At 48.9% G+C, this 27,677-nt stretch overlaps 1 protein-coding gene across 2 annotated transcripts in view; it reads right to left on the bottom strand.

Moving 5' to 3' along the window:
* Positions 1-5,061: 5,061 nt before the first annotated feature.
* FOXN1 (forkhead box N1) overlaps positions 5,062-27,677 on the bottom strand; it is a 73,616-nt gene continuing 51,000 nt past the window's right edge. For both annotated transcript variants that reach the window (XM_015421879.1, XM_015421880.1), the window contains exons 7-9: positions 15,750-15,957; positions 10,552-11,055; positions 5,062-5,569 (exon numbers count right to left, since the gene is read on the bottom strand). In XM_015421879.1, the coding sequence (XP_015277365.1) occupies positions 5,322-5,569; positions 10,552-11,055; positions 15,750-15,957 (960 nt within the window). In that variant the 3' untranslated portion in view covers positions 5,062-5,321. The remainder of the gene's footprint in view (positions 5,570-10,551; positions 11,056-15,749; positions 15,958-27,677) is intronic.

The following is a 27,677-nucleotide window of genomic DNA, read 5'->3' as shown; positions in this document are numbered from 1 at the left end:
GGGCTAGCCGGGAGGGCTCCCGGACCCTCCGGGAGGTGGTGGTTAATGAGTATTTTTGAGGGGGCAGTATGTCAGCGAGCTGCCATTGTCATTCCGGTTCCTGTGTAGAATCCTACACACACCCCCTCCCTCATTCCTTGTTTGCTTGAGTTATGTTATGTAGTCCGCGGAACTCGCCAAGGTCGGGCAGCTGGGTGTAGGAGGAATGCTTCGCCTAGAATGTTTTGGGTATCTAGCATGTGAACTGAACCTGTGTTGACATTATAGAACTGTTGCGTTCCCATGCAATGGGCGCGAATTGCATGTTCTATTCCCGCCAGCGGGAACTGGGCTCATTGGTCCTTACCTGGTTCAAATGTCTATATTATGCCTTCCCTGGTTACCTGTAGTTATTCCTAACAATGTCCTGTTCTGGTTAAACCAACGCTTTGAAATAAACCTTGCTTGCTTTTCAACGTGGAGTTATTTTGAATGCTTGGGATCCAACACTGCCCTTCCATCGGCTCACTTGGTTCTCTTAAGGTAAAGGTAAAGGTTCCCTTGCTCGAAAGCCAGTCGAATCCGACTCTAGGGTTGCGGTGCTCATCTCCGTTTCAAAGCCGAAGAGCCAGCGCTGTCCAAAGACGTTTACGTGGTCATGTGGCCGGCATGACTAAACACCAAGGCGCACAGAACGCTGTTACCTTCCCCACCGAAGCGGTACCTATTTATCTACTTGCAATTTCTTGCTTTTGAACTGCTAGGTTGGCAGGAGCTGGAACTAGAGACAGGAGCTCACTCCGTCATGCGGCACCCGGGTCTTGAACTGCTGAACTACCGACCTTCCACAGCCTGCAGCTCAGCGTCTTAACCAGTTGCGCCACCGCAGCTCTCTTACGGCCTTTGTAACGTTACACTCTGAGGCAAAAATAACATTAGCAGTTGCAAACGCTGAACAGGGGAAATTCAGTGGGAGGAAATGGAGAGCAAGGTGTGGAGCGAGGCTCGGGTGGGGGAGAAGCAACAAGGCCCCTCCAAGGGGGTTTCCGGAGTCTCAGGCCTCTCTGTGCAGCTGGCCTAGGAAACCGCATCCCTTTCCCCGCTTGAAATCACAGCTCCATCTCCTTGCTCCTGAGTAGGGATCTGGGTAAGGTCCGAATCCCTGCTTTGCCAGGCAGGTTTGCTGGGGGGGAGGGACCTTGGCCTAGTCACTCTCAGTTCAGCCTAACCCTACCCAGTGGCTGTTATGAGGATAAAATGGGAGTTGCTTTCGAAGGCAAGTTGCTTTCGTTTCCACAGGGGAGAAACGCAGGGTAGAGATCTAAATAAGAAATCGTGTTTGTTTCGGCCAGGGCTTTTTTTGTAGAAAAAGCCCAGCAGGAACTCATTAGCATAATAGGCCACACCCAATAGCAGAAACTCATTAGCATATTGGGCGACACCCCTGACAGCACCACTCATTAGCACATTAGGCCACAACCCCATGTTACCAGAAGTGTGGTCATCCAGCCACACCCACCTTTTGCTTCTTATTCTGTTTACCTTGTTTGTTGTCAAAACCCAGAGCTTTTTTTGTAGCAGGAACTTCTTTGCATGTTAGGCCACACACCCCTGATGTAGCCAATCCTAATGAGTTTCTGCTGTTGGGTGTGGCCTATTATGCTAATGAGTTCCTGCTGGGCGTGGCCAACTCAGGAGCCAGCCGGAACTCCGTTCCTGTGCGTTCCTGCCCAAAAATAGCCCTGGTTTTGGCACATGGGAATGAGTGCATGGGACCATCTCCAGATGGTGTTAGGAGAGTTTTCAGGCAGCAGCAACAGAGCTGTACTCTGATCCTCCTCCGGGCTTGTCCTGCAGAAATCCTGGTGTCTTACATAAGAACACAAGAGCCCTGCTGGGTCAGACCAGTGAGGGTCCATCTAGTCCAGCCTCCTGTCTCACAAAGCGTCCAACCAGTTCCTCTGGAGGACCAACAAGAGGGCATGGAGGCCGAGGCCTTCCCCTGATGTTGCCTCCTGGCTCTGGGATTCAGAGGCTGGCTACCTCTGAATGTGGAGGTTCCTTTAGTCACCATGGCTAGTAGCTTGAGTCTTGTCTCAGGCACTGGGGCTGTGGAAGGAGGAAGACCCAGTGAGATCGTGCCTCTCCCTTGCCTCCCACTGACTCCCTCCCTCCCTTCCTGAGCAGACTTTGCTCCAGCCCAGACTCCACGGGGGGGGGGGGGGGGAGGGCAGATTTCAGATGGGGTAGTTTGGTGTAGTGGTTAATAGTGCAGACTCTAATCTGGGAGAACTGGGTTTGATTCTCCACTCTTCCACATGCAGCTGCTGGGTGACCTTGGGTCAGTCACAAGTTCTCTCAGAGCTGCTCTCTCAAGAGCAGTTCGCAAAAGAGCTCTCTCAGCCCCACCTACCTCTCAGGCAGTGTTCCCTCTAAGCTGAGTTAGTGTGAGCTAGCTCACAGTTTTTTAGCTTCCAGCTCACAGATTTTTGTCTTAGCTCAGGAAGGAGGGCTCCAGCGCAAAGTAATTGATGCAGTAGCCAAACCGCTCGCTCACAGCTTTAATGCCGGTAGCTCACAAAGTAGAATTTTTGCTCACAAGGCTCCACAGCTTAGAGGGAACATTGCTCACAGGGTGTCTGTTCTGGGGAGGGGAAGGGAAGGAGAGTGTGAGCTGCTCTGCGACCCCTTCAGGTAGTGAAGGGCGGGTATAAATCCAATCTCCTCTTCTTCTTCTCTCAAATGCCCCCCCCCCCATGGCTATGGGCCTGGTGTGAGTGATTCTATCAGTGAAATGCCTTGGAAGCCACTAAATGTTCCAGGTAGGAGTCATCAGGGCCCAGTTTCACAGTCCATTCTCCACGAGAGGGATGTTGGCAGGAGAGCTTTGTGCAAATGTGTGAGGAGGAACAGAGACCCTTCACCACTATGGCACCCACAGGGGAGGCACGTAGCACCTTAAAGACTATCTGTGGCAGGGTATGAACTTTCTTGAGTCACTGCTCAGTGCTTCAGAGGCATGAGATACATATGGAGTCAGTGTGAGCTTTTTCACTTTGCCCATTTTCTCTGCAGGTGGTTCCCTGGTTTGTTTGGTTTTACTATGCCATTGATGTTGAGGTAGATTCATCTAACGGGGAAATGTTGGGGCAAGGGAGCAGAAAAATGCCAAAATGAATTCCCAACAATTAGGTCCACACTGGGAGGAAGCAGAGAGGGGATGGAGAGGGGGGAGTTTTGAGTGCAAAGACATGGAGAACTGTTCATGCTTTCTCATCTGTGTCGCCTTTCAGAGGAAAACAGCCCAGTGTGAGCACCTTTACAAGCAGAATCTGCAACTTGTGCTATGAACGGCAAGCACTGTAGGGGAAACTGCTTGAAGCAAAGAAGTGCAAAGTCTTGCTTGGGACACTTTAATGTGTGAAAGAGAACAAGAATTGTTGCATTCCTACTACATAAGGGTATTCTTACTATGTGCAAAAAGGAAACTTTTCACCATTCGCTACAAGAATGCACTTGCTGCTGTGTTTGAATTAACAAGGCATAAGAGGAGTCAACTGACTATTTCCACCCTATGAAATCTTGTTCCTGGAGGGGACGGCGTTGAAGCCTAGGTTCCTTTCCAGAAGTACAATTATTACAATTCTGGTCTTCAAAGAGCATTTTTTAAATATTTTAGCATTTTCTGCCGCAATCAACGTTTGCATTGGATTTATCCTGTCACTAGGTGCTTCTCCGAACGCTCCGTCTGCATTTTCTTCTGGCATCTTGAGGGTTGTGTCTCCTATGTTTTCCTTAATTATCGGGGCAAATTACAAGAATGCATAGAGGAGTTTTGCAGACTGCGACATTTGGTTTTATTGAACGACCGTGTCTCTTAGATAGGTGAAAAGACTGGGGAAATGTGCAAACAACTGGAAATTACGCTACTCATTTTTCACCTAGAGTCCAGCACCACCTTAGGGACCAGCAAGATTTTTTGGGTATAAGCTTCCGAGAGTCAACGTTCCCCTCATCTGAGAACTCATATCTGACAAAGGGAGATTTGGCTCTTGAAAGCTCATACCTCCAAAATCTTGGAGGTCCCTAAAATGCTCATGGGCTCGAATAGCTGTTCTACTGTTCCTGGAAAGCCAGTTTGGTGTAGTGGTTAAGTGCGCGGACTGTAATCTGGGAGGACCGGGTTTGATTCCCCACTCCTCCACTTGCACCTGCTGATGTGACCTTGGGTCAGTCACAAGCTCTGGCACAGCTGCCCTTGAAAAAGAGCAGTTTGTGTCAGAGTTCTCTCAGCCCTGCCCACCTCACAGGGTGTCTGTTGTGGGGAGGGGGAGGGAAAGGAGTTTGTAAGCCGCTCTGAGACTCCAAGTGAAGGGCGGGGTATAAATCCAATCTCTTCTTCTTCTTCTACTGCAGGCCAATATGGATACCCTCTGAAACTAATTTTTTTGGGAGCCGCGTAGTATGTTTCTTGAAGTCTCTTGCCGTCTCTGTTCTCTTTGAGGCTTTGCAGGGTGGTTCTGAATCTCCCTGCATGATAAACTTACTTTTGAAAGTGCATTGCAAAATGTCGTGACTAATAGCGACTTTCAGGAACATAGTTCCAGGTGGTCGGCCGTGTTGGTCCAAAGCAGCAGAGCAAATTTAGAGTCCAGTGGGGCACCTTTACGACCGACAAAAGTTTATTCAGGGTACGAGCTTTCGTGTGCATGCACGCTTTCCAGGAAAATACGGAGAGTGACTTTGAAGGGTCAGCTCATGTCCCTTTGCGGCCACTCCCTGCAGTTTCTCTGTTGAAGACCAGCGTGATTGTGCGGCTTAACAGCTGTGCGGCAAACATCAAGACCGATTTCACACAAGAGCTGCGCCGTGGTCCCGCCTCCCTTTGCCCCACTTCTATTGGTCAATTTCCCACTCGAAGCCCCGCGGCCACATTTTGACCCGCGGCTTCGCCCAATTTTCCCCACGGTTTTGTGATCCTGTTTTTTGAGGATCACGAAACCGTGGGGGAAATCGGGCGAAGCCGCGGGTCAAAATGTGGCCACGCGGCTTCGAGTGGGAAATTGACAAAAAGAAGCGGGGCAAAGGGGGGCGTGACCATGGCGCAGCTCTTGTGTGAAATCAGTCCAACTTTCCTTTAAGGAGCAGCGGCCAACCTTTGTTGGTGTTTTAAAGGGTAGTGGCCACCCTTTGTCGGTGTGAGTTTTACAAAAGCTTCAAACGGGAGTTGTCTCTAGAAGACACTCGTTTTGTTTGGATGGTTCTTCATGGATTTCAGGGGCAGTGGCTGACTTTGTGCCGGGATTGAATCCATCTTGGCCCAGAGGTAACAATCTTGCATCTCAGACCAGAGCGACGGCTTTGGATCCGGGGTTATTCAGGTAGGAAGACGGAGATCCTGTGTCCAACTCCATGAAAGCAGAGTAAAGAGTGGTCAGTTGCACGTCGGGCATGCTGTGGCTGTTGAAGCCGTGGCTGCTGTCCATCAGGCCTTGGGAACTGCAGCATGGAGTTGACGTCAAGGGCGATGAAACGAGAACAAGGGGGTCCACTGCCAAGCTGTCGTCTTTCAGCTCCTCCCAAAGGTTTCCTGCAGCCATAAGAACAAAAATGTCATGTGGTTAGTGTGCTCAGCTTTTTCGTGCTGCATGTTTCTCCCCCCACCACTGCTTCTTGATCCTGAACCGGCATGTGTTTTGTTTGGGATCGTGTCTTGGAGCTGTAGCCAGGATGAAGAAGAAGAAGAGAAGAGATTGGATTTATACCCCGCCCTTCACTTGGAGTCTCAGAGCGTCTTACAAACTCCTTCCCTTTCCCCTCCCCGCAACAGACACCCTGTGAGGTGGGTGGGGCTGAGAGAGCTCTGACAGGAACGGCTCTTTTTCAAGGACAGCTGTGCCAGAGCTTGTGACTGACCCAAGGTCACATCAGCAGGTGCAAGTGGAGGAGTGGGGAATCAAACCCGGTTCTCCCAGATTAGAGTCCACTCACTTAACCACTACACCAAGGATGGGGCCGGCAGATGGATTGCCCCACCTGAAGCCATCAATGTGCCTTGCATAAGTTTTCTTTTTCAAAACAAAACAAAAGTTGTTTAAATGTTTGATGTTACAGCTTTCAGAAGGAGAACTTGTTTGTAGACTACGGGGACGTCTGGTTAAAAACAGAACCGCTCCTTCTCTCGAACTCCTGTGAGTGTGAGGCAAGGGATAACCTGAAGGACGTTAGGGTTTATTTAAGGAAGGTATTCAGCTCCTGAACTCCAACATAAGGACTCTTCTTCAACACAGATGTTTCTAACAATGGGCTTTTCTGCATTTTTGTTTTACTGGCTGGTAAGCTCCTTCAGGTTTTTTCCCCCTGTTTTGCTCCCTCTGGTTTTTTTGTTCCATCAAGTGGTCAGCTCCCCTCTAGTGGTCGACTCGACATCACACAGCCTTTTTTCCAGCATAAAAATCTGTAGTTTAAATCTGTAGGGAGAGATGCTGGGGAAAAGCTGTGTTATATCGAATTGACCACTAGAGGGAGCTAAACACGTGCAGAACAGGAAAAAACCCTGCAAGAAATAGGAACATACCAGCGAGGAAAATGAGAATGCAGAAAAGCCCAACCAATACATACTAAACTACTGAGACCCTTTGATTTGGCAATAAGATGCTGCATGATGCAGGAAGGAGAAATAATCAGTTTCCCCATTCATTAAGTGCCGGTAAGACACTTCAAGTGCCTTCATGTTTTACTTTGCAATACCAATCTCCAGGCAACTGAGATTTTTTAAATTCTTTGAGAAGGTTAATGAATAGGTGAACAAGGGTGATCCAGCAGATGTTACATACTTGGACTTCCAAAAAGCTTTAGACAAGGTCCATTACCTAAAAACCCCTGAGTAAACTTAGCAGTCATGGGGTAAGAGATGGGTTCTCTCAGGGGTCATTTCCTGCAGGAGCGCACAGGAGCGGAGCTCCGGCAGTAAAGAGCCCAGGAGGCGGGCACATGCAACAAGCCCCACCCCCTGCTCCCAGCAGCCCTCAGTCAGAGCAAGAAGCAGCCCCCCAGTCCAAAACAGTCAGACCAAGTTTTATTCAGGTACAAGCTCTCCCTCCTATGCGAGGGCAGATCTGTGCGTTCCCCTCCCCCCAATAGCTAGCAATCCAAAACAGTCCAGTGGAGCCTGAGCGGTGGGTGTTGCCTTCTGACACACTTCCAGTGATGTCAGGGGGTGTGGCATCTGCAAATAAGTTATGCTAATGAATTATGCTAATGAGCTCCTGCACCTCTTTTTCTACGAAATGACCCCCGGGTTCTCTTAAGGATTAAAACTCGGTGAAACAGGAAACAGAAGCTGGCAACCGGTGGGCGACAGGGGGGGGGAGAGACTTACCAGGAGAAAGAGGCCATGGTGTTGGTGTCACACAGGAAGTGACATCATCATACCAGCGGCTTCTGGGTGACACTCTGGTATTAGGGCAAAACCTCTACGGTAAAGTCAGCTTCTACCCTAGCTTTTGCCCAAATACAACAGCATTGCCTGGAAGTTGCTGGCGTGATGATGTCACTGCCTGTGCAACACCAGCAATATGGCCCAGGCCTTCCTCTTTCTACGAGCAAGTCCCCCTGCTGGCCAGCTGATTGGCAGGGCCTGGTAGTGGGTGACCCCGGCCTCCACCCGGGGGGGGGGCCCTCTGGCAATTCTAAATCCTCACAATGGAGGGAAGTGAGGTGGGGGTCCCATAAAGATCAGTATCGGTACTGGTGCCATTTGTTCATAACTTATCTGGAACTGGTGGATGAGCAGTGTAGTGGGCTCTTTGTGTAGCAGGAACGCCTTTGCCTATTAGGCGACACACCCCCAACGTAGCCAATCCTCCAAGAGCTTACAGTAGCCCCTGTCAGAAGAGCTCTGTAAACTAGTGATGGCGAACCTTTTAGAGACCGAGTGCCCAAACTGCGACCCAAAACCCACTTATTTATCGCAAAGTGCCAACACAGCAATTTAACCTGAATCCTGAGGTTTTACTTTAGAAAAAAAACCTCCTACATTAACTTAAGATGATCCAAACAAAGTATGGAACGCAATGCCAAATGCTTTCATTTACTTAAACTTATTTGGCAGAGAATTCGACACTTTAATGATGGTCTGGGCCTGGCTGGGGCGATGGCACGCGTGCCCACAGAGAGGGCTCTGAGTGCCACCTCTGGCACCTGTGCCATAGGTTCGCCACCACTGCTGTAAACTCTCGGAGGATTGGCTACATTAGGGGTGTGTCGCCTAATAGGTAAAGGCGTTCCTGCTACAAAAAGAGCCTAACAAACTATTCAGGATGGTGAAAACCAGGGTTGATGGAAAAGACCTACAGGAAGATCTCTCTAAAGTGGGCGAGTGGGCAACAACGTGGCAAATGAAGTTCACCGTTGGTAAGTGTAAGGTGGTGCCCACTGGAACAAACAAATCCTAACTTTAAAGACGTGCTGATGGGATCTCAACTGGCTGAGACTGAAAACTCAGTGATACAGACATCCCCGGGGCCCACCAGTTTGAAGCAGTGAGTTCCTAGCTGGGACTGCCTTTAAACTGTGCCACAGGGGCCCAACTGTGCCCGAAACCAGCACAGAGCTCCTGTCTCCCCTCCATGCCGTTTTTTGAGACTGGAAATGGTGCCGGGGGTGGGGTGGGGCACAGGGGTGTAGTGGTTAGAGTGGCAGACTCTAATTTGGAGAACCGGGTTCGATTCCCCACTCCCTACTCCTCCAGCTCAAGACTGCTGGGTGAACCACGGTTCTCTCAGAACTCTCTCAGCCTCACCTACCCATCCACAAGGTGCCTGTTGTGGGGAGAGGAAGGGAAAGGCGATTGTAAGCCACTTTGACACTCCTTAAGGTATAAGGAAAGCGAGGTATAAAAACCAACTCTTCTTCTTATGTAGAGGCTGTAAACCTCTGAATGCCAGTGCTACGAGGCACTAGCACTGCAGGGACTGTGGCTCAGTGGTGGAGCGTCTGCTTTGCAGGCAGAAGGTCCCAGGTTCAACCCCCAGCCTCTCCACTTTAAAGCATTCAGGTGGTAGGTGATGGGAAAGACCTCTGCCTGAGACCCTGGAGAGCTGCTGCCAGTCTGAGTAGGCAATACTGCCTGTGATGGACCAAGGGTCTGAGTTCGTATAAGGCAGCTTCATATGTTCAGCATCAGAGGAAGGCACCTTGTAGGCCACTGAGTGCAACAGGATGTTGAATTAGATGAACCCCTGGTTTGATCCAGCTCTGCTCTCCTTATGAGATGGTATGTATGTGTGGGGTAGGGAATATGAGAGAGAAAGCACTACTGGGCCTTCCAACATCTAGAAAAAAACGTCTAGTTTTTCTGTAATATTCCTGAGTAGACATCAATCTATATTTCTGACAGCATCAGATTCCAAATATGGATGTAAGTGCTGTCAAATCGCAAGCGATTTATGGTGACCTCAGCAATGGGTTATAAGGCAAGTGAGAAGCAGAGGGTGGTTGGCCCTTGCCTTCCTCTTCAGAGCCTTCCTTGGTGGCTTCCCATCCAAGTACCAACCCTGCTTAAGTTCTGAGATTTGATGGGATTGGGCTATACCTTTCCTCCTGGGAGGTTAGATGTGCGTGTGTAAAGCGCTGTCAAGTTGCAGCTGACTTATGTCAACCCCAGCAAGGGGCTTTCAAGGCAAGTGAGAAGCAGAGGTGGTTGGCCATTGCCTGCCTCTGCAGGGCCTTCCTGGGTGGTCTTCCATCCAAGTACAAACCCAGCTTAGCTTCCAACTTATGGTGACCCCAGCAAGGGGCTTTCAAGGCAAGTGAGAAGCAGAGGGGGCTGGCCATTGCCTTCCTCTGCTGAGTCTTACTCAGTGGTCTCCCTTCCAAGGACCAGCCCTGTTTAGCTTCTGAGATTTGACAGGGTCAGGCTATACCATGCCTCCTTTCCTCCTGTGAGATTAGATGTGTGTGTGTGTAAAGCACCCTCAAGCTGCGGCCGACCTACGTCGACCCCAGCAAGGGGCTTTTAAGACAAGTGAGAAGCAGAAGTGGTTGGCCGTTGCCTGCCTCTGCAGAGCCTTCCTGGGTGGCTTCCCATCCAAGTACAAACCCTGCTTAGCTTCCAAGATCTGTGGCCTGTTACCACACTTCCTCCCCTCCCCAGACTCCAAATAGGTGAAATAAAATCTTCCCAAACAGGGCTCTTTTTGTAGCTGGAGCTCCTTTGCCTATTAGGCGACACACCCCTAATGTTGCCAATCCTCCAAGGGCTTACAGTAGCCCCTGTAAGAAGAGCTCTGTAAGCTCTCGGAGGATTGGCTACATTAGGGTGGGTGTCGCCTAATATGCAAAGGAGTCCCTGCCAATGTTCCCTCTAAGCTGTGAAGTCTTGTGAGCAAATTTGGCTACTGCATAAATTAGTTTGCTCTGGAGCCATCCTTCCTGAGCTGAAACAAAAATGTGTGAGCCAGAAGCTAAAAAACTGTGAACTAGCTCACTCTAACTCAGCTTAGAGGGAACACTGGTCTGCTACAAAAAGAGCCCTGACCGAGCAGTAGATAAATTGCCTGTGGGATTTACCTTGGAAGTCAAAGTCGGTGAGGGAAGGATTGAGGGCGTCCACGTCGTTGCTGAGATCGCCTTCTGGAAGGAAGAGGTCATGCTCAGTCCGAGCGGCTGCGTGCTCTTTCACGGCACGTCCCGGAGGGGGTTGAGCAGGCAAGGGGGGCTCGTGGACGGTGCCGGACAGCACCCTCTGCTCACCCTGCGCATCTGCGGGCGGGAGGAGCGCTTGAGGGCTGTCAGGTAACTGCTGCACGAAGGAGGGAGAGACTGGAGCAAAGCCCGGTGCCGCCCGGTAGCAGAAAGTCTGTTGACCCCGGAGAACGTTTGGCAGAGGGCTCTTGGCTGGAGCTGACCCTTGTCTGGGAAGAGCATGTACAGGCTGAGCGGCAGAGATGGGTGGCTCACACAGAGAGGGATGCTGGAGCGGCATGTGCCCAGGAACCGGGGGAGCTGGGCTGCAGCCCGCCAGGGGAGATCTCAGCTTCTCGCTCTTGCCTCCGATCAGTGTGTCCAGTTCTTCTGCAAGACAAAATGGGAAGAACAGGGCAAATCAGACCTCTTTTGTTTTGTGTCTTTGGCAGGGCTTTTTTTTTTTGTAGAAAAAGCCCAGTAGGAACTCATTAGCATAACAGGGCACACCCAATAGCAGAAACTCATTAACATATTAGGCCACACCCCTGACAGCACATCTCATTAGCCTATTAGGCCACACCCCCATGTTACCAGAAGTGTGGTCATCCAGCCACACCCACCTTTGGCTTCTTATTCTGTTTACCTTGTTTGTTGTCAAAACCCAGGGCTTTTTTTTTGTAGCAGGAACTCCTTTGCATGTTAGGCCACACACCCCTAATGTAGCCAATCCTAATGAGTTTCTGCTGTTGGGTGTGGTCTATTATGCTAATGAGTTCCTGCTGGGTGTGGCCAACTCAGGAGCCAGCCGCGTTCCTGCCCAAAAACAGCCCTGGTCTTTGGACTTGAAGTTGTTGGCAGAGTTTAAATATGCAAAGGAGCAGAGCACCGACTGTTTAAGGGAAATAACTCGGTTTTATTAAAGAAGAGAAGAGATTGGATTTATACCCCGCCCTTCACTACCCAAAGGAGTCTCAGAGCAGCTTACAAACTCCTTTCCCTTCCCCTCCCCACAACGGACACCCTGTGAGGTGGGTGGGGCAGAGGGAGTTCTGACAGAAACTGCTCTTTTTCAAGAACAGCTCTTATCAGAACTATGGCTTGCCCAAGGTCATCCAGCCAGGTGCAAGTGGGGGAGTGGGGAAGCAAACCTGGTTCTCCCAGATTAGAGTCTGCGCACTTAACCACTATACCAAACTGGCTTTCCCTTCATTCCTACCTCTCACAGCAATTAGTCAGTTAGAAGAAGAATAAACTCTAATAGAACAGAGGAGAGGGAGAGGGGCTTAACTAACTGACTAACTGCTGTGAGAGGCAGGAATGAAGGGGGAGGGTTCAGTTGAAGCAGGAAGTCTCCAAAGAGCCAATCAGGAGACAGGAAAGGCATAATCTGAAATTGTGGGAAGCCCCTAAACTAGCTATGCTAACTAGCAGTCCTTCAGCTGTCCCCCTATAGGCTGTTCTTGTCTTCTTCAAGCAGGTGCACTATAGACCTCATATATTTAAACAGTAGCAAGCTCCAAGGGTAGCACAACTAAGAAACGCACGAAATAAAACTGGTTCTACTCAAAGATCCTGGCCACCAAGTTGGCCCAAACAGAAACTTATGTGTGCAAAGTACTGTCAAGTCACACCCGACTTATGGCAATTCCATTGGGCTTTCAAGGCAAGAGACAAACAGAGGTAGTTGTGCCATTGCCTGTCTCTGCATAGCAACTGTGGACTTCCTTCGTGGTCTCCCATCCAAGTACTAACCAGGGCTGACCCTGCTTAGCTTCCAAGATCTAATGAGACTGGGCTGGCCGGGACTGTACAGGTCATGGCACTAAAATTTATGATGGGCACGAACTGGCTCACGAACAAAAGCTTGTGGTGAATTTTAGCCGCCCTGAACCTGCTCACAGGATGGGCGGGGTATAAGTATAATAAATAAATAAATAAATAAATAAATAAATAAATACAGTGCAGTGAACAACTTAAAAAAAACAACAAAAAAAAAACAAAAACAAAATGAAGTGAAATTCACAGCAGGTCAACTGGCATGTACTTTCCATGAACTTTCAAGCTGTTCATGGAGGTTTGTGCCGGTTCATGAGTGGATACATTTCCAGACAGACTGTCTCAACTCAATCAAAATGTTTACCAAACGTCAAAGCAACGGGGAGGTGGAATTTGGAGGGCATGTAGAGGAGCATCCAGGGGAGGTCCTCTGCGACTTTGATGTCTCTGGCTTGCACAGGGATCCTGTGCAAGCCAGAGACATCAAAGTCGCAGAGGACCTCCCCTGGATGCTCCTCTACATGCCCTCCAAATTCCACCTCCCCGTTGCTTTGACGTTCTATACAATCCTGAACCTCCTGAAACTGCATCTGTCAAAATGACCGCCTGTTGTTGTCCTCATTCATTCCTAGCATAACTAGTAGGGGGTCCCTCATTTGCATGGGATCAAAGTGAAGGGACAGAGTTGGACTCTGCTCTCAAAATGGCAGGACTAGAACTCCATGCTTTCTCCCTCTCTTTAAGGATCTGGGCTACGAACTTGGAAGTCGGCCCACCCACCCCCTTCACAGTTTTAATTTCTTCAGTCTTTTTTATTGAAGGAATAGTGATCTAACTTAAACAAAGGAGATACCCCATCTCCCCCCACCCTTTGAACTGAAGGCTAGCTAGACCCTGAAAAAGGAAATGTGGTCTGCTGCCTGCCCAAGTCCGTGCAGGGTTCATCTCCCTTCAAAATCCCGGAGCAGCCTCTCACCAGGAATTGGCTCATGTCTGCCTATATATGATTCCTTTGAAATGTAGTGTGGGAGGAGAGTCTTAATGATACCATGGACTGCTAAAATGAAAAATAAGTGGGTTCTAGATCAAATTAAGTGTGAGTTCTCCCTAGAAGCTAAAATAACTAAACTGAGGCTATTGTACTTTGGTCACATCACGCAAGAGGACAAGAAGAAGAAGAAGAAGAGGAGGAGATTGGATTCATACCCCGCTCTTCACTTGGAGTCTCAGAGCGGCTTACAAACTCCTTTCCCTTCCCCTCCCCACAACAGACACCCTGTGAGGTGGGTGGGGCTGAGAGAGCTCTGGCAGAAACTGCTCTTTTTCAAGGACAGCTGTGCCAGAACTTGTGACTGACCCAAGGTCACATCAGCAGGTGCAAGTGGAGGAGTGGGGAATCGAACCCGGTTCTCCCAGATTAGAGTCCGCGCACTTAACCACTGCACCAAACAAGACTCACTAACGCTAGGAGAAGGTGAAGGGCTCAAAAAAAGAGGATGAGCCAACATAACATGGGTTGACTCAATAAAGGAGCCACAGCCTGCAGTTTGTAAGACCTGAGCCAGGCCCATAGCTAACACGGGGCCTATGGAGCCCGGGGCCCTATGTTTCTTCCAGGGCACCAACCTGAGCCTTGGCTTCTCCTCCCCCTGAGCTCCACAGTAGCTACGTGCCTGTTGGTGAAACAGGAGCTGCATAGGATCGCGGGTCCAATCTCACAAGACCATCTCCTTGTCAAACTGAAGAGTTTTTCTTCAAAGTTCTGCAACCAGGGAGAGGCTGGGTAAAATTTTTTTTACCCCTGGGTAAAAAATTGGCCCCCCCAGCAAAAAGTTGCTAGCTACGGGGCTGACCTGAGCAAGGCTGTTTTGGAGGTCATTAATAGGGATGGGCAAAAATGTGGTTTGGTTCATGGTCCATGGCTGAACCACTAACCGAACCATGAACCAATACGCCAGTTTGCGAACTGAACTAGTTTGTGTCCGTTCATGAGCCATTAAAACCTCTGATTTCTGCTTTCAGCAGCTTTTCGCAGGAAGCAGAATACATGGGATTCCAAACAGCTGAGCAGCACTGAGCCATTTAAACCCTGCTTTCTGCTTTTTGCGGGGAGCAAAAAGCAGTGGTTTAAATGGCTCATCAAAATTCATGGAACGAATTCCATCAAAGCTCATAGAAGTTCATGGGGTATGTGAACACTGCTTCGTGAAACACAAACTGGCCGAAATTTGTGACGAACGTCAGTTCATCGGCCGGTTCGTGCCCATCTCTAGTCATTAATTCAGAGGGTCGCCAGAAGTCAGAAGTGCCTTAACGACACACAACACACACAACAAATATTGATGCTGCTAGTTATGGCTGCCTCTTCCTTGAGGCTGCCAATGGTTTCCACAGCTTGTTTTCAGCAGTGCAAATGGATTCCTCTCCATCCTCCCTTTGACACAGCCTTCAGTTTGCAAGACCTGAACAAGGCTGTCAATGAAAGCATGTTTTGGAGGTCATTAATTCAGATGGCCTTCATAAGTCAGAAGCAACTTGATGGCACATAACACATACACACACGCACACGCACACACTATCTTATCTATCTATCTATCTATCTATCATCTATCTATCTATCCATCTATCCATCTATCCATCTATCCATCTATCCATCCATCCATCTACCATCTATCATCTATCCATCTATCATCTATTTATCATCTATCTTCTATCATCTATCAATCATTTATTTATCTATCTATCTATCTATCTATCTATCTATCTATCTATCAATCATCTATCAATCTATCATCTGTCTATCTATCTCATTTAGGGGAGACAGGGGTGACTCCATCCTTTGACTTGGGCAGGTCAGAGTTACTATCTTCCATCCCTTTTACTTCAGCCCTTTGCTTGTGTGCCTTTTATGACATAATAATGCAAAAATGACATTAAAATGTATAAACGAGGGGGGGAAATTCTATGCAAGGAAACTGAAACCAGTGCAAAACCAAAGACTTGTGGGTTTACAAGGGAGAAGAAATCAGGGAGTGGGGATTTTTGTTTTGAGTAGACCCAGCAGTGGTAAGGGACCGGGACCCCCTGCCTTCTCTCCTTCCTGCTTCCCCCTCTTAGATGGATCCCAGGTCGACTGTTGGCCCCAGCCAGCAACCTGACAGTCATGGATGCCACCCAAGGCAGCCACACCCAGCTAGGTCCTTTTCTCCAGCAAGGCTTGTTGTTACAGCCTTGCACAACAAAACAAAGCAAAAAAGAAGGGGAAAGGTTGTTGATGGGCCGGGTGCATGGGTGCTCTTCCCTACCTGGCTTGGCCATGCTTTTCCTCACAGCCATGGGGTCTTTCCTCTTCCACTTCTGCAGCTCCTCCTGCATCTTATCGATCTTGGCGGGATTCAGGGCCCACAAGCAGCCTTTCCGTGAGGAGCTGCCAGACTTGTTTTCCACTTTCTCAAAGCACTTGTTCAGGGATAAGTTGTGGCGGACGGAGTTCTTCCAGCCGTCAGGAGCAGTCTAGGAAAGCAAGCGGGGAAAGGGTGTGAGCGGCAAGAAGGCAGGGCGTCGTGTGGTGGCTCCAGGGTCCTCCTCGCTTGGCCCCTGGCAGAGAAGTTCCTTTTTTTCACAGACAGCACTCAGTGCTCAAAGAGGCTCTCTACACCTGTGGGACTATTATCCCCAAGATGTCATGTGATGAATGGCAATACCTAGAATTGCCAGCTCTGGTTTGGGAAGCCCCTGGAGATTTTGGGGGTGGAGCCTGGGGAGGGCATGGACCTCAGCATGATACAATGCCATGGAGTCCACCCTCCAAAGCAGCCATTTTCTCTAGGGGAAGTGGTAGGGTTGCCAGGTCTGGGTTGGAAAATACCTGGAGTCTTTGGGGGTGGAGCCAGGAGACGGCGGGGTTTGGGGAGGGGAGGGGCATGAGCATGGTACAGTGCCATAGAGTCCACCTGCCAAAGCAGCCATTTTCTCCAGGGGAGCTGATCTCTGTCAGCTGAAGATCAGTTGTAAAAGCAGGAGATCCCCAGGCCCCACCTGGAGGCTGGCAACCCTAGGAAGTGGTCTTGATCTTTGATCCAGTTTATTACAGCAAGAGCCAGTAAAACAGTACAATTCTGATATAAGAAAGATTAAAACTGGAATAACATAGGAACAGTATAAAAACATCAACAAGAGAAAATTAATAAAATAAAATAATATTAATAAGAGAATCATACCGTTTTTTCAGCTAAAATAAGTTTACGTTTCCTAGTAGCTAAGCAACAAAATGTTGCCACAGCGTAAGTCACTGAGCTCTGAACGTCTTCTAAGAGGAATTCACGAAGGACTTCTGGCCTAAAGTCAAGATAAGACTGCAGAGGGCTAAATCTAGACAGAAGGGGTAGTATAAGATGGTCTTGTTCCTCCTGATAGAATCTGCATAACAGGAGGACGTGAGTAACTGATTCCACCATATTAGCCATGCATGGGCATGGAACTGATCTCGATTGTCTGGAGTGGGGGACCTCCACCTGGAGGTTGTTAACCCTAGCAAAATGCCTCTCATAGACTAAACAAAGGCCATGGGGTGTGTGTGTGTGTGCCTTACTGAGAGCAGAAGAGTTATAGAGAGTGGGGAGTACTTCTCCCATGGTATTTGGGGAAAGAGACTTCCTGGAGACGAGTATGTTTCGTTCCAGTCACATTAAAATCTGGGAAGAATTCGGATAACAGAAGGAGGTCAGGAGAATTCGAAGTGCCAAAAGTGAGACTGAGACGGTCCAGGTTCTGATTTTAGTCTGAGTCTTGAAAGCCTTCTCTGTTGGCAGGACTAATAGGGCTGCCAATAGGGCTGCCAATAGGGCTGCCAAGTCCCCCTGGGGGGGCGGGGAAACCCCCGCCCCAGAGGCCCGTTCCCCGCCGCCGGTGGATTGGGCCCCGGGGGGAACCCCGCCCCACGTGCGCGTCACCAGGAAGTGACGTTAGGATGTCGAGCACGCTGGGGGCGGGGCCACGACCATCAGAGGGAAAACTCTATGGTGAAATTCTCCGGAGTTAAACTTCCATTTCGTAAGAAGAACTTCTTCCAAACATCAAAATCTCAACAATAGTTGTTTCTTCTCATTCCATGGTGAAATCCATTGTCATTCATCAATCTCCTAAAGGTAGGACATACTCCTGCAAGGTAAAGCTTTTCCAAATAACGGGCGAACAAGTTCAATATCAACTCCGGAGAATTTTGTCCATCTGAAATTGGAAATTTATAAAAAGATCATATTATATGCTCTGACTTTACTTATTTCTGTAATTTGTAAGTTTATAAGCGCTTTTTGCATTAATTACAGTTTATTTTTGTTGACCACTTGGAACGTGACAACCCCAGGGCACAGGCTGAATGTTTCAACAGAGAGGAAAGAAACCCACAGTGCTGTTTGTTGCCTCGATGGTCATATGATGCAACCTAAAAAAGACCTATAACCAAGTTAAAATGCCGTGCTAATGAGCTGTACCCTGTCTCTGTTGGCCTGATTCAGTTGGCAATCCAGGAAGTGGGCACACATGATGAGCAATGTTGGGTTCATAAATAGGAATAAATCAGCCATACTTGGGGAACATGGAATTCTAAGACCAGAAGTCATACAATTATAACTCACCAGGTTTGGGAAGTGAGTCTCTGCCAGAGTTTTGAGTAAACACATTCCTGGATCATTTAGGTGTGAGTTCTACACCACAATTATGCACCAATGAAAGGGCTGACTGTCCCTAAAACTGGGAGTGGTTTACTGTGCAGTCCTGCAGTTCAAGATGAATTTCTATGAAACAATGCCAGATGTGGTCTATACTGCTGTGTATGGCTTATTGTGAGTAGGACCGTATTATGTGTCATGTCAATACTTATGCTACGCTTTGGTTCTTTCTGGTGGTTCCAGACTTCTACAATCCTAATGCATTGGTTATTGAAGGCCCCATTTTGTTCATGATACTGATTCAGTGTGTGTAATCCGCCTTGAGTCTTTGTGAGAAAGGCAGACTATAAATAACATTAATAAACCAACAAATGCTAAAGTCAACAAACCAGACCAAACGGCGAACCTCGGGAAATTGTATGTGGAAGATCCAGCGGGAACCCTAGGGTTGCCGGCTCTGGGTTGGGAAATACCTGGAGATTTGGGGGGTGGAGACATGGGAGGGAGGGATTTGGGGAGGGGAGGCCCCTTGGCATAGGGCTGCCAGGTCTCCTGGGGGGGCGGGGGATTGCCCACCCAAAGGGCCCCCAACTCGCTGGTCTGGATCAGGCCAGTGGGGGGAACCCCACCCCCAAAGTGCCCGGTTTGGTACCATAGAGTTTCCAGGCTGATTGCTAGAGTGTCAGCCAGTGACGTGCCCAATGTGATGACGTCACTTCTGGGTGACATCGTGGCGCGCACGCACGTCATGTCCCGGGCAGGGACCAACTTTCCCCTGCTGTGCCAAGTAAGTGACTTGGCAACCCTACCTTAGCAGCATGTAACTCTATAGAGGCTGGGGAGCTGGAATTCCTTCCGCCATCTTATATACTGTATGTATGCTGTTTTTATTTGTTGGTAATTGTTGGATTATTTTAACTTAGTTTTAAATTGAGATTTGTACATTATTTTGTTGTAAGCCATCCTGAGCCCTGCTTCTAGGGAGGGGCAGCCTAGTAAATCTCATTAAATAAATAAATAAATAAAGGCAGCCTGGAGATCAACTGTAATAGCAGAGGATTGCCAGGCACCACCTGGAGGTTGGCAACTCTAGGGACAACCCCCTAGATGGCAAAGCCCTCACTCGTATAAAATATTGCCTTGGGAGGTGGGCAGGGTTGGGAAATACCTGGAGACTTTGTGAGTGCAGCCTGAGGAGGGTGGGGCTTGGGGAGGGGAGGGGCTTCATCGGGGTATAATGCCGTAGAGTCCACCCTCCAAAGGGACCATTTTCTCCTGGGGAACTGATAGAAGGAATAGAGGGAATGCTTATTACATTTGCAGATGATACTAAATTGGGAGTGGTAGCAAATACGGTAGAAGACAGAGTCAGGTTACAGGATGATCTTGACAGGCAGGAAAACTGGGCTAAAACAAATAAAATGAATTTCAATGGGGATAAATGTAAAGTTCTGCATTTAGGTAGGAAAAATCAAATGCATAATTATAGGTTGGAGGAGATTTGTCTTGGCAGTAGTATGTGTGAAAAGGATCTAGGGGTCATAGTAGACCATACACTGAACATGAGTTGCTAAAAAGGCAAATGCTATTTTGGGCTGTATTAACTGAAGTATAGTGTCCAGATCACACAAAGGGATGGTACCACTTTACTCTGCTCTGGTTAGACCTCACCTAGAGTATTGGGTTCAATTTTGGGCACCACAATTTAAGAAGGATGTAGACAAGCCGGAACATGTCCAGAGGAGAGCAACAAAGATGGTGAGAGGTCTGGAGACCAAGTCCTATTTATTTAATGAGGAAAGGTTGAAGGAGCTGGGTATGATTAGCCTGGAGAGGAGGTGACTGAGAGGTGATATGATAACTATCTTCAAGTACTTGAAGGGCTGTCATATGGAGGATGGTACAGAGCTGTTTTCTGTTGCCCCAGAAGGTTGGACTAGAACCAACGGGTTGAAATTAAATCAGAGGAGCTTTCGGCTAAACATTAGGAAGAACTTCCTGACAGAGTGGGTCCTCAGTGGAACCGGCTTTCTCAGAAGATGGTGGGCTCTCCTTCTCTGGAGGTTTTCAAACAGAGGCTAGATGGCCAACTGACAGCAATTCTGATTGTGTGAACTTAGGCAGATCATGAGAGGGAGGGCAGGAAGGGTTGCCTCAGTGTTTACTTCTTGTGGTCCTTTCTTACACACCCAGGGAAATGCTGATTGCCACTTCGGGGTCTGGAAGCAATTTTTCTCCAGGCCAGTTTGGCCGGGGATCCTGGAGGTTTTTTGTAATCTTTTGGGCATTGAACAGCGGTCACTGTGGGCGTGGAAGGGGAGGTATTTCTGAATTCCCTGCATTATGCAGGGGGTTGGACTAGATGACCCTGGAGGTCCCTTCCAATATGATTCTATGATCTCTGTCACCTGGACTTCTGTTGTAATAGTGGGAGATCTCCAGCTACCACCTGGAAGTTGGCAACCCTAGAGGCAGGGGTGCCATTTTGTACACTCCAGAAAGATTCCTTGAATAGAGGAGAGCTGTTGGGCAATGCAAACTTGCTTGGAAATTCCAGTTAAAAGCTCAGACTCAAAACCAGAAGCTTACTTTGCCCAAACAATACAGAGATAAAATGGAGGAGAGGAGAACAAAATCAGCCAATTGGGGGTCCTATTGAGGGGGAAAGGCAGGGGAATAAATAAAGTCCTTAAATAAATAACACATTCCATTACCTCTATAAAGGAGCACCCATTAGCCCCTCCCCGTCCTTTTAATTCATATTTTCGGTGCTTCATTAGGTAAATCCCAGGCCCTCCTTCCCTTCAGGGAAACTCACAAAGCAGTTAATGATGCAAGATTAGGATGGAAAATTGAAGGGGGAAAAATATTCCAGGCATAGACACGGAATTTTCAAAATCCAAGCTTAGAGCAGCATAGCCGGTTGTACGATTTTTGTGCAACCGCAGAAAGGCATGCACCAAGAGTTGTGTGCGCATGCCACAGTCTCCAAACAACATGCGGACCCTGTAGGATCGCTGGGGTTCAGCTGAAGCCAACGACTCTCCGGTTTCTTCTTTGCTGATGGGAACTCTTCCCCTACAATGAAGGTTCAGAAGGCCATGGTGTTTTTGGAAGGGATCCCTATGCAGCTGGACAAGCCCTTCCAATAGGGAAGTACAGGGACAGCAGTTTCTGTTTCTTTGGGGGTTCACGGGGGTCATTTCCTGCCGGAGCGCCCCGGAGTGGCACTCCTGCAGTAAGGAGCCCAGGCCTCGCCCTCTGCCTGCGGAGACACTCAGGGAGGGAGGGGGATTTAAATGCCTGGGTTCCCTGCCCGATCTTCTCCAGGGAACCTAGGCATGACTGCCTCCCTGCCCTCCCCATCATATGCTGTTATTGGACTCATTTTTTTCTTGATTTGTTTGTTTCTTTTATGCCATTTTGATGTCAGCATTCTGCCATTTGCACACAGAAATAATACTGAGACACTGTCTGGGGAAAAATCAGCATGAGGAAACAGAACAGAATGCAAAAAATAAAGCCTCCAGGGTTTGGGAAGAGAGAGCATAAGAACATAAGAAGAGCCCTGCTGGATCAGGCCAGTGATCCATCTAGTCCAGCATCCCATCTCATACAGTGGCCAACCTGTTCCTATGGAGGGCCAACAACAGGGCATAGAGGCCGAGGCCTTTCCCTGATATTGCCTCCTGGCTCTGGGATTTAGAGGTTTAGTGTCCCTGAACATAGAGATTCCCCTCAGTCACCATGGCTAGTAGCTACTGATATGCCTATTCTCCATGAATCTATCTAATCCCCCTGTAAAGCTGTCTATTACTGTGGCCATCACTACATCCTCTGGTAGTGATTTCCACATTTTAATCACTCTGTGAAAAGGTATTTCTTTTTGTCCCTCCTGAACCTACTGCCCATCAGCTTCCTTGGATGCCCTCGAGTCCTAGTATTTTGGGAGAGGGAAAAAAATTTCTCTCTGCCAACTCTCCCCCCTCCATGCATAATGTTATAAACCTCTCTCATGTCCCCCCCCCCTTAGTCTCTTTTCTAAACTGAAAAGTTCCAGACTCTTTAGCCTTTCCTCATAGGGAAAGTGTGCCAATCCCCTAATTATCTCAGTTGCTCTCTTCTGTACTTATCAAAGGGTTGCCAGACCCCCCCCCCAGTTTGGTGGGGTTTACCCGCTTTTTGGAGGGTTCTACCCGCTTCCTGGCCAGCTGGCTGGTGGGTGAAGCCCCGCCCCCCAGGGGTCATTTCCTGCAGGAGCGAACAGGAGCGGAGCTCCGGCAGTAAAGAGCCCAGGGGGTGGGCACGTGCCACAAGCCCCACCCCCCTGCTCCCAACAGCCTTCAGTCAGAGCAAGAAGCAGTCAGGTAAGTTGCAGAGCTTCCCCCAGCCCCCCAGTCCAAAACAGTCCAGTGGCACTTTTAAGACCAAGTTTTATTCAGGTAGAAGCTCTCCCTCCTCTGTGAGGGCAGATCTGCACGTCCCCCCCCCCAATAGCTAGGAATCCAAAACAGTCCAGTGGAGCCTGAGCGGTGGGTGTTGCCTTCTGACACACTTCCGGTGATGTCAGGGGGTGTGGCATATGCAAATAAGTTATGCTAATGAAGTATGCTAATGAGCCCCTACACCACTTTTCCTACGAAATGACCCATGCAGCCAGCAGGACAGGGCCCCGCACGTCCAATCTCTAAGCAGCATTGCTGCTTGTAGATCGGGCATATGGGGCCCTCAGCTACGGGCACTTAAAGGGTCCCCCTTTAGGTGCACACAGCCGGTGGAACAGGGCCTCGCGTGCCCAATCTCCGTGCGGCGATGCTGCTCAGAGATCGGGCAGGTAGGGTCCTCTGGCAGGATCGGGCATGAGGGGGAGGGGCTTGGAGCTGGGACATCCCCATGTCATCATGTTGGGGACGCCCTGCTCCCTCCAAGAACGCCCCCCAAAGTCTCCCACCAGGGACAAAGATGGACCTGGCAACACTATCAAAATGGGGGGGGGGGGTTCAAACTGAAATGGCAGCATTGCAAAATGCAGTAGCATCCTTGGTGTAGCAGCTGTCCAGGTATTCTTTCTTTTCCCAGAAATAGATTTGCTTAAATCCAACCTGGTGTTCCACCAAGCTTCCTCCAAGCATCAGAGAGTTGCTATAATACAGTTCCAGACTGACAATCTAAACTTTCTGTGTGAGTTGGACTGCAGGATCTCCCTTGACACAAAACCAAACTTAACAGTACCGAGTCGCCACTCCAGACAGGATTCCTAAGAGGCCTAAGACAAGAAGGAAAATGTTATGGTGAGAAGCACCACTGAAAGGGTTTTAGCAGAGCTCTGCCAAGAAAATATGGCTGCGCAGGGGTCATTTTGTAGAAAAAGAGGTGCAGGAGCTCATTAGCACAACTCATTAGCATAACTTATTTTGGATTGCTAGCTATTGGGGGGGACGGGACGGGACCTGTGTGTGTGTGTGTGTGGGGGCAACAGAGCAGGGAAACGGTGAGGAAACCTGCCATGTGGAATCCCTGTTGCTGCTAAGCTGTATCAACAGTCACAGGAGCCATTCCCCATGTGGAAACCACCTGATAAGCAGAAAGGGGATGAGCTAAAACCCATAACTAACTTTTATTCTCCCAAGTACCTTCTCTTTGAGCCCGGCAACCCTCTTGATCTTTAGAAAGTTATGGAATCTTGCACAATCCCTTCCTTTTAAAGCTGGCTCTATGAAGAAGGGAGAGGTACTTCAAAGAGCCGTTCCAGCGGAGCTGTGTAAATTTCTTTCCCTTTTTTTTCACAGACGTGGGAGTTGGATTGTTGTGTTTCAACTAGAAAGGAGCCGGGGTTGCATCACCCGATGTTGCGAGGGCCGTGCACCCAAAGGTGAATTGGACAGCAGTTGTGTCATTGCTGCTTTCACAGCCTGTGTGGTGGTTGGACTGTATCGTCCCCAATTAATTGCTGCCCCACCCCTTGGCTCTCTGTTCTGGGAGCAACTGGGTATCTTTCCTTGATTCCTCAAGAAATTCGCAAGGCCTGGTTTCACAAGGTACTGAATGAAAGCGGGCAAGAAAACAGCCTAAGGGCTCTGCCCACCTAGAAGGGCCAACTAAAATGTATTGTATGATGTAATTTTTAAAAAAATTACCCCATGTACCCAAATGTGTAAGTTAGGGTTGCCAGCACTGCGTGGAGAAATACCTGGAGATTTGGGGGGTGGAGCCTGGAGAGGGCGGGGTTTGGGGACAGGAGGGACCTCAGCAGGGTATAAGGCCAGAGAAACCCACCCTCCAAAGCAGCCATTTTCTTCAGGTAGGGTTGCCAAGTAGTACTCACCTCCGGAGCGGGGGACTCCCGGGTGGATCCCGGAGCGCGCGCACGCCGCATGCACGTCACTAGGAAGTGACGTTATGACGCCGGGCACGCTGGGGGCGGGGCCACAACCATCCAAGGGGAAACCATAGTTTCCCCTTGGATGGTCATGGCCCCGCCCCCAGCGCGCCCGGCGTCATAACGTCACTTCCTAGTGACGTGCAGGCCGGGGATGGGGTTCCCCCCGGGGCCCGATTCCGCGGCAGCGGAAATCGGGCCTCCAAAGTGGCCCCCACTTGGCAGCCCTATCTCCAGGGGAACAGATCTCTGTCGCCTGGAGATCAAACGTAACCGCAGGAGATCACCAGGTCCCACCTGGAGGTTTATTTATTTAATTGTATTTGTTTATTACTTACTGAGCCAGCAGGCTCAGAGCAGATCGGTAACCCTAGTAAAGTGCCCCATAGCAAGAGAGAAAAATAATCAGAAAACAGCAGAACGCAATGTAGATTTTTTTTCTGAAAGGTGCTGAGTAGGACGCCTTCGCCAGGCGTCTGGATAGGGTTGCCAACAGTGTTCCCTCTAAGCTGAGTTCGTGTGAGCTAGCTCACAGTTTTTTAGCCTCCGGCTCACATATTTTTGTCTTAGCTCAGGAAGGATGGCTCCAGAGTAAACTAATTTATGCAGTAGCCAAATCTCCTGCTCACAACTTTAATGCCAGTAGCTCACAAGGTAGGATTTTTGCTCACAGGACGCCACAGCTTAGAGGGAACATTGGTTGCCAACCTCCAGGTGGGGCCCGGAGACCTCCCAGAATTACAACTGATCTCCAGCCTATGGAGATCAGTCTCTCTGGAGAAAATGGTTGCACTGAAGGGTGGGCTCTATGGCATTATATACCCTGCTGAGGTTCTACCCTTTGGCCACTCTAGGCTCCACCCCCCCCAAATCTCCAGGGATTTCTCAGCCCCCAGTTGGCAACCCTGAGTATAGAGCAGCATCCTGACCTACAAAGCCTGGCTCTAAAGCTGTGCTTCTCTGAAATGTGGTCTTCTGAGGAGGACCCTCCCCACTAGCACACATCCAGTGACTGACGGGGGCTCAGATAGCAGGGTTGCGCCCCACAGAGCTCCTAACCCATTTGGATGCTTAATTTCTGTCGCGTGAACCAGCTCCGACAACATCTCTCTCCTTATTTTTGTGGATGAGCAGTTCAGGAGCAAAGGCTTTATTCTCAATGGGGCTTTAAATGGGGCAAATTTCCCTAACTGTGTGTGCGCCATTTAAATTCATGTGAATATCTGAGCCGTCTACCTGACCCAGGGAATAAGCGGACCCTCCGGCAGGCAACTTGGACCTGGTGGCATCACTGGCCTCAGCAATACAACAGAAAGACCCCGCAGTCAGCAAAGGGAATCAAGACGGAAAACAACGGTTTATGACAGTGCTAATAATATAATCTAGAAGGTTTTCATTCAGCAAATAAAGATACAGTGCATAAGACAAAACTGATTGTGTCTAGTTTTCACTCATTCAACAAAGCCTCCAGATTATTATCTCCGTTTCGGATATCTTCTTCCAGAATATCATAATATTGTAAAACATCAAGTTTGGAATATCTGAGTTCCACCGAAAAGGACCTGGCCCTCGTGGTAGCTAGCCTGGCCTCTTTAGGGCCCGGGGTCACTAGGCGGTGTTGTGACCCCGACCGAAGTGCTCTTTGGGGCCTATGTGGGAAAAGGCGGTCCCTCAGGATTTGTTATATAAAATACATTGTTATATAACAATACTCAGTTGCCTGTTAAAAACAAAAACAAGTGAGTCCCCCAGTGGTGAAGGGAGGATTCGAGGAAAGGAAAATGTGAGGGAAATGGCTGCCATGTGGGCAGGAACAGGAAAACACAAACTTTCCCACCCACATGGCAGCTATCCAGGCTTTGCTGGGATCATTCCCAAAACTTCAGAGTTAAGCAGGCTGAGGAAAGATCAGGGGAAAGCCAGGGGAAACCCTGGAGGTGCTGCTATGGGGAAGTTAAAAAAACCTGCCTGCTTCCCAATAGCTTCAAACTAGGGTTGCCAACCTCCAGCTGGTGGCTGGAGATCTCCTACTATTATAACTGATTTCCAGGTGACAGAGATCAGTTCACCTGGAGAGAACAGCTGCTTTAGAAGTTGGACACTGTGGCATCATGCCCCAAACTCTGCCTTCCTGAGGCTCCACCCCCCCCCCCAAAAAAAATCTCCAGGTATTTCTCAACCCGGAGCTGGCAACCCTACTTCAAACCCAGGCTAAATAACTTGGGTGGAAATGGCCAAAATTATAGTAAGAAAACTACCTGCTTCCCAATAGCTTCAAACCCAGGCTAAATAACTTGTGTGGAAATGGCCAAAATTAGTTGCTGTAGATTTTCCGGGATGTGTGGCCGTGGTCTTGGCACTGTAGAACCTGATGTTTCGCCAGTAACTGTGACTGGCATCCTCAGAGGTATAACACAGAAAGATGGAGTACTCTCTGTGTCAAGGTGAAAAGAAAATGGTAGCCAGTAAATTTATATCTACTCCAGAAGGTGGGGTAGGGCTGAGTCATTGTCCTGCAGGAGTTCCCCAGGCTGTGGACATGCTAATGGAGGAGCTTTCCTGAGGAGGTTCTTTTGTTTCCTGAAGAGGCTTCCTGCTTCCTAAGAATTTCAACAGGAAAGAAGAGAGTTTAAAAATAAATAGGACATGGCTTCCTGTCCTGAAAAACACAAAAGGTTTTACATCAGACAATAGCACTACACATAAGATTAGAATTTCAACAACCTCCTCAGGAAGCAGGAAACCTCCTCAGGAAACAAAAGAACCTCCTCAGGAAAGCTCCTCCATTAGCATGTCCACAGCCTAGGGAACTCCTACAAGACAATGACTCAGCCCTACCCCACCTTCTGGAGTAGATATAAATTACCTGCCTACCATTTTCTTCTCACGTTGACACAGAGAGTACTCCATCTTTCTGTGTTATACCTCTGAGGATGCCAGTCACGGCTGCTGGCGAAATGTCAGGTTCTACAATGCCAAGACCACGGCCACACATCCCGGAAAATCTACAGCAACTGGCCGTGAAAGCCTTTGACAACATAATGGCCAAAATGATTAATTTGCCCTGAGGTTATGCAACAAAAAATGGGATTATACATGAAGAAAGTAAACAATTTTGGCTGGCTGGTACAGACACAGCCAGGGGTCATTTCGTAGAAAAAGGGGTGCAGGAGCTCATTAGCATA

Source organism: Gekko japonicus, unplaced genomic scaffold (assembly GCF_001447785.1).
Source record: "Gekko japonicus isolate JY-2015 unplaced genomic scaffold, Gekko_japonicus_V1.1 scaffold21, whole genome shotgun sequence".
Taxonomy (NCBI): domain Eukaryota; kingdom Metazoa; phylum Chordata; class Lepidosauria; order Squamata; family Gekkonidae; genus Gekko; species Gekko japonicus.
Note: the sequence above shows the minus strand (reverse complement) of the source record. Positions and strands in the feature narration are given on the sequence as shown.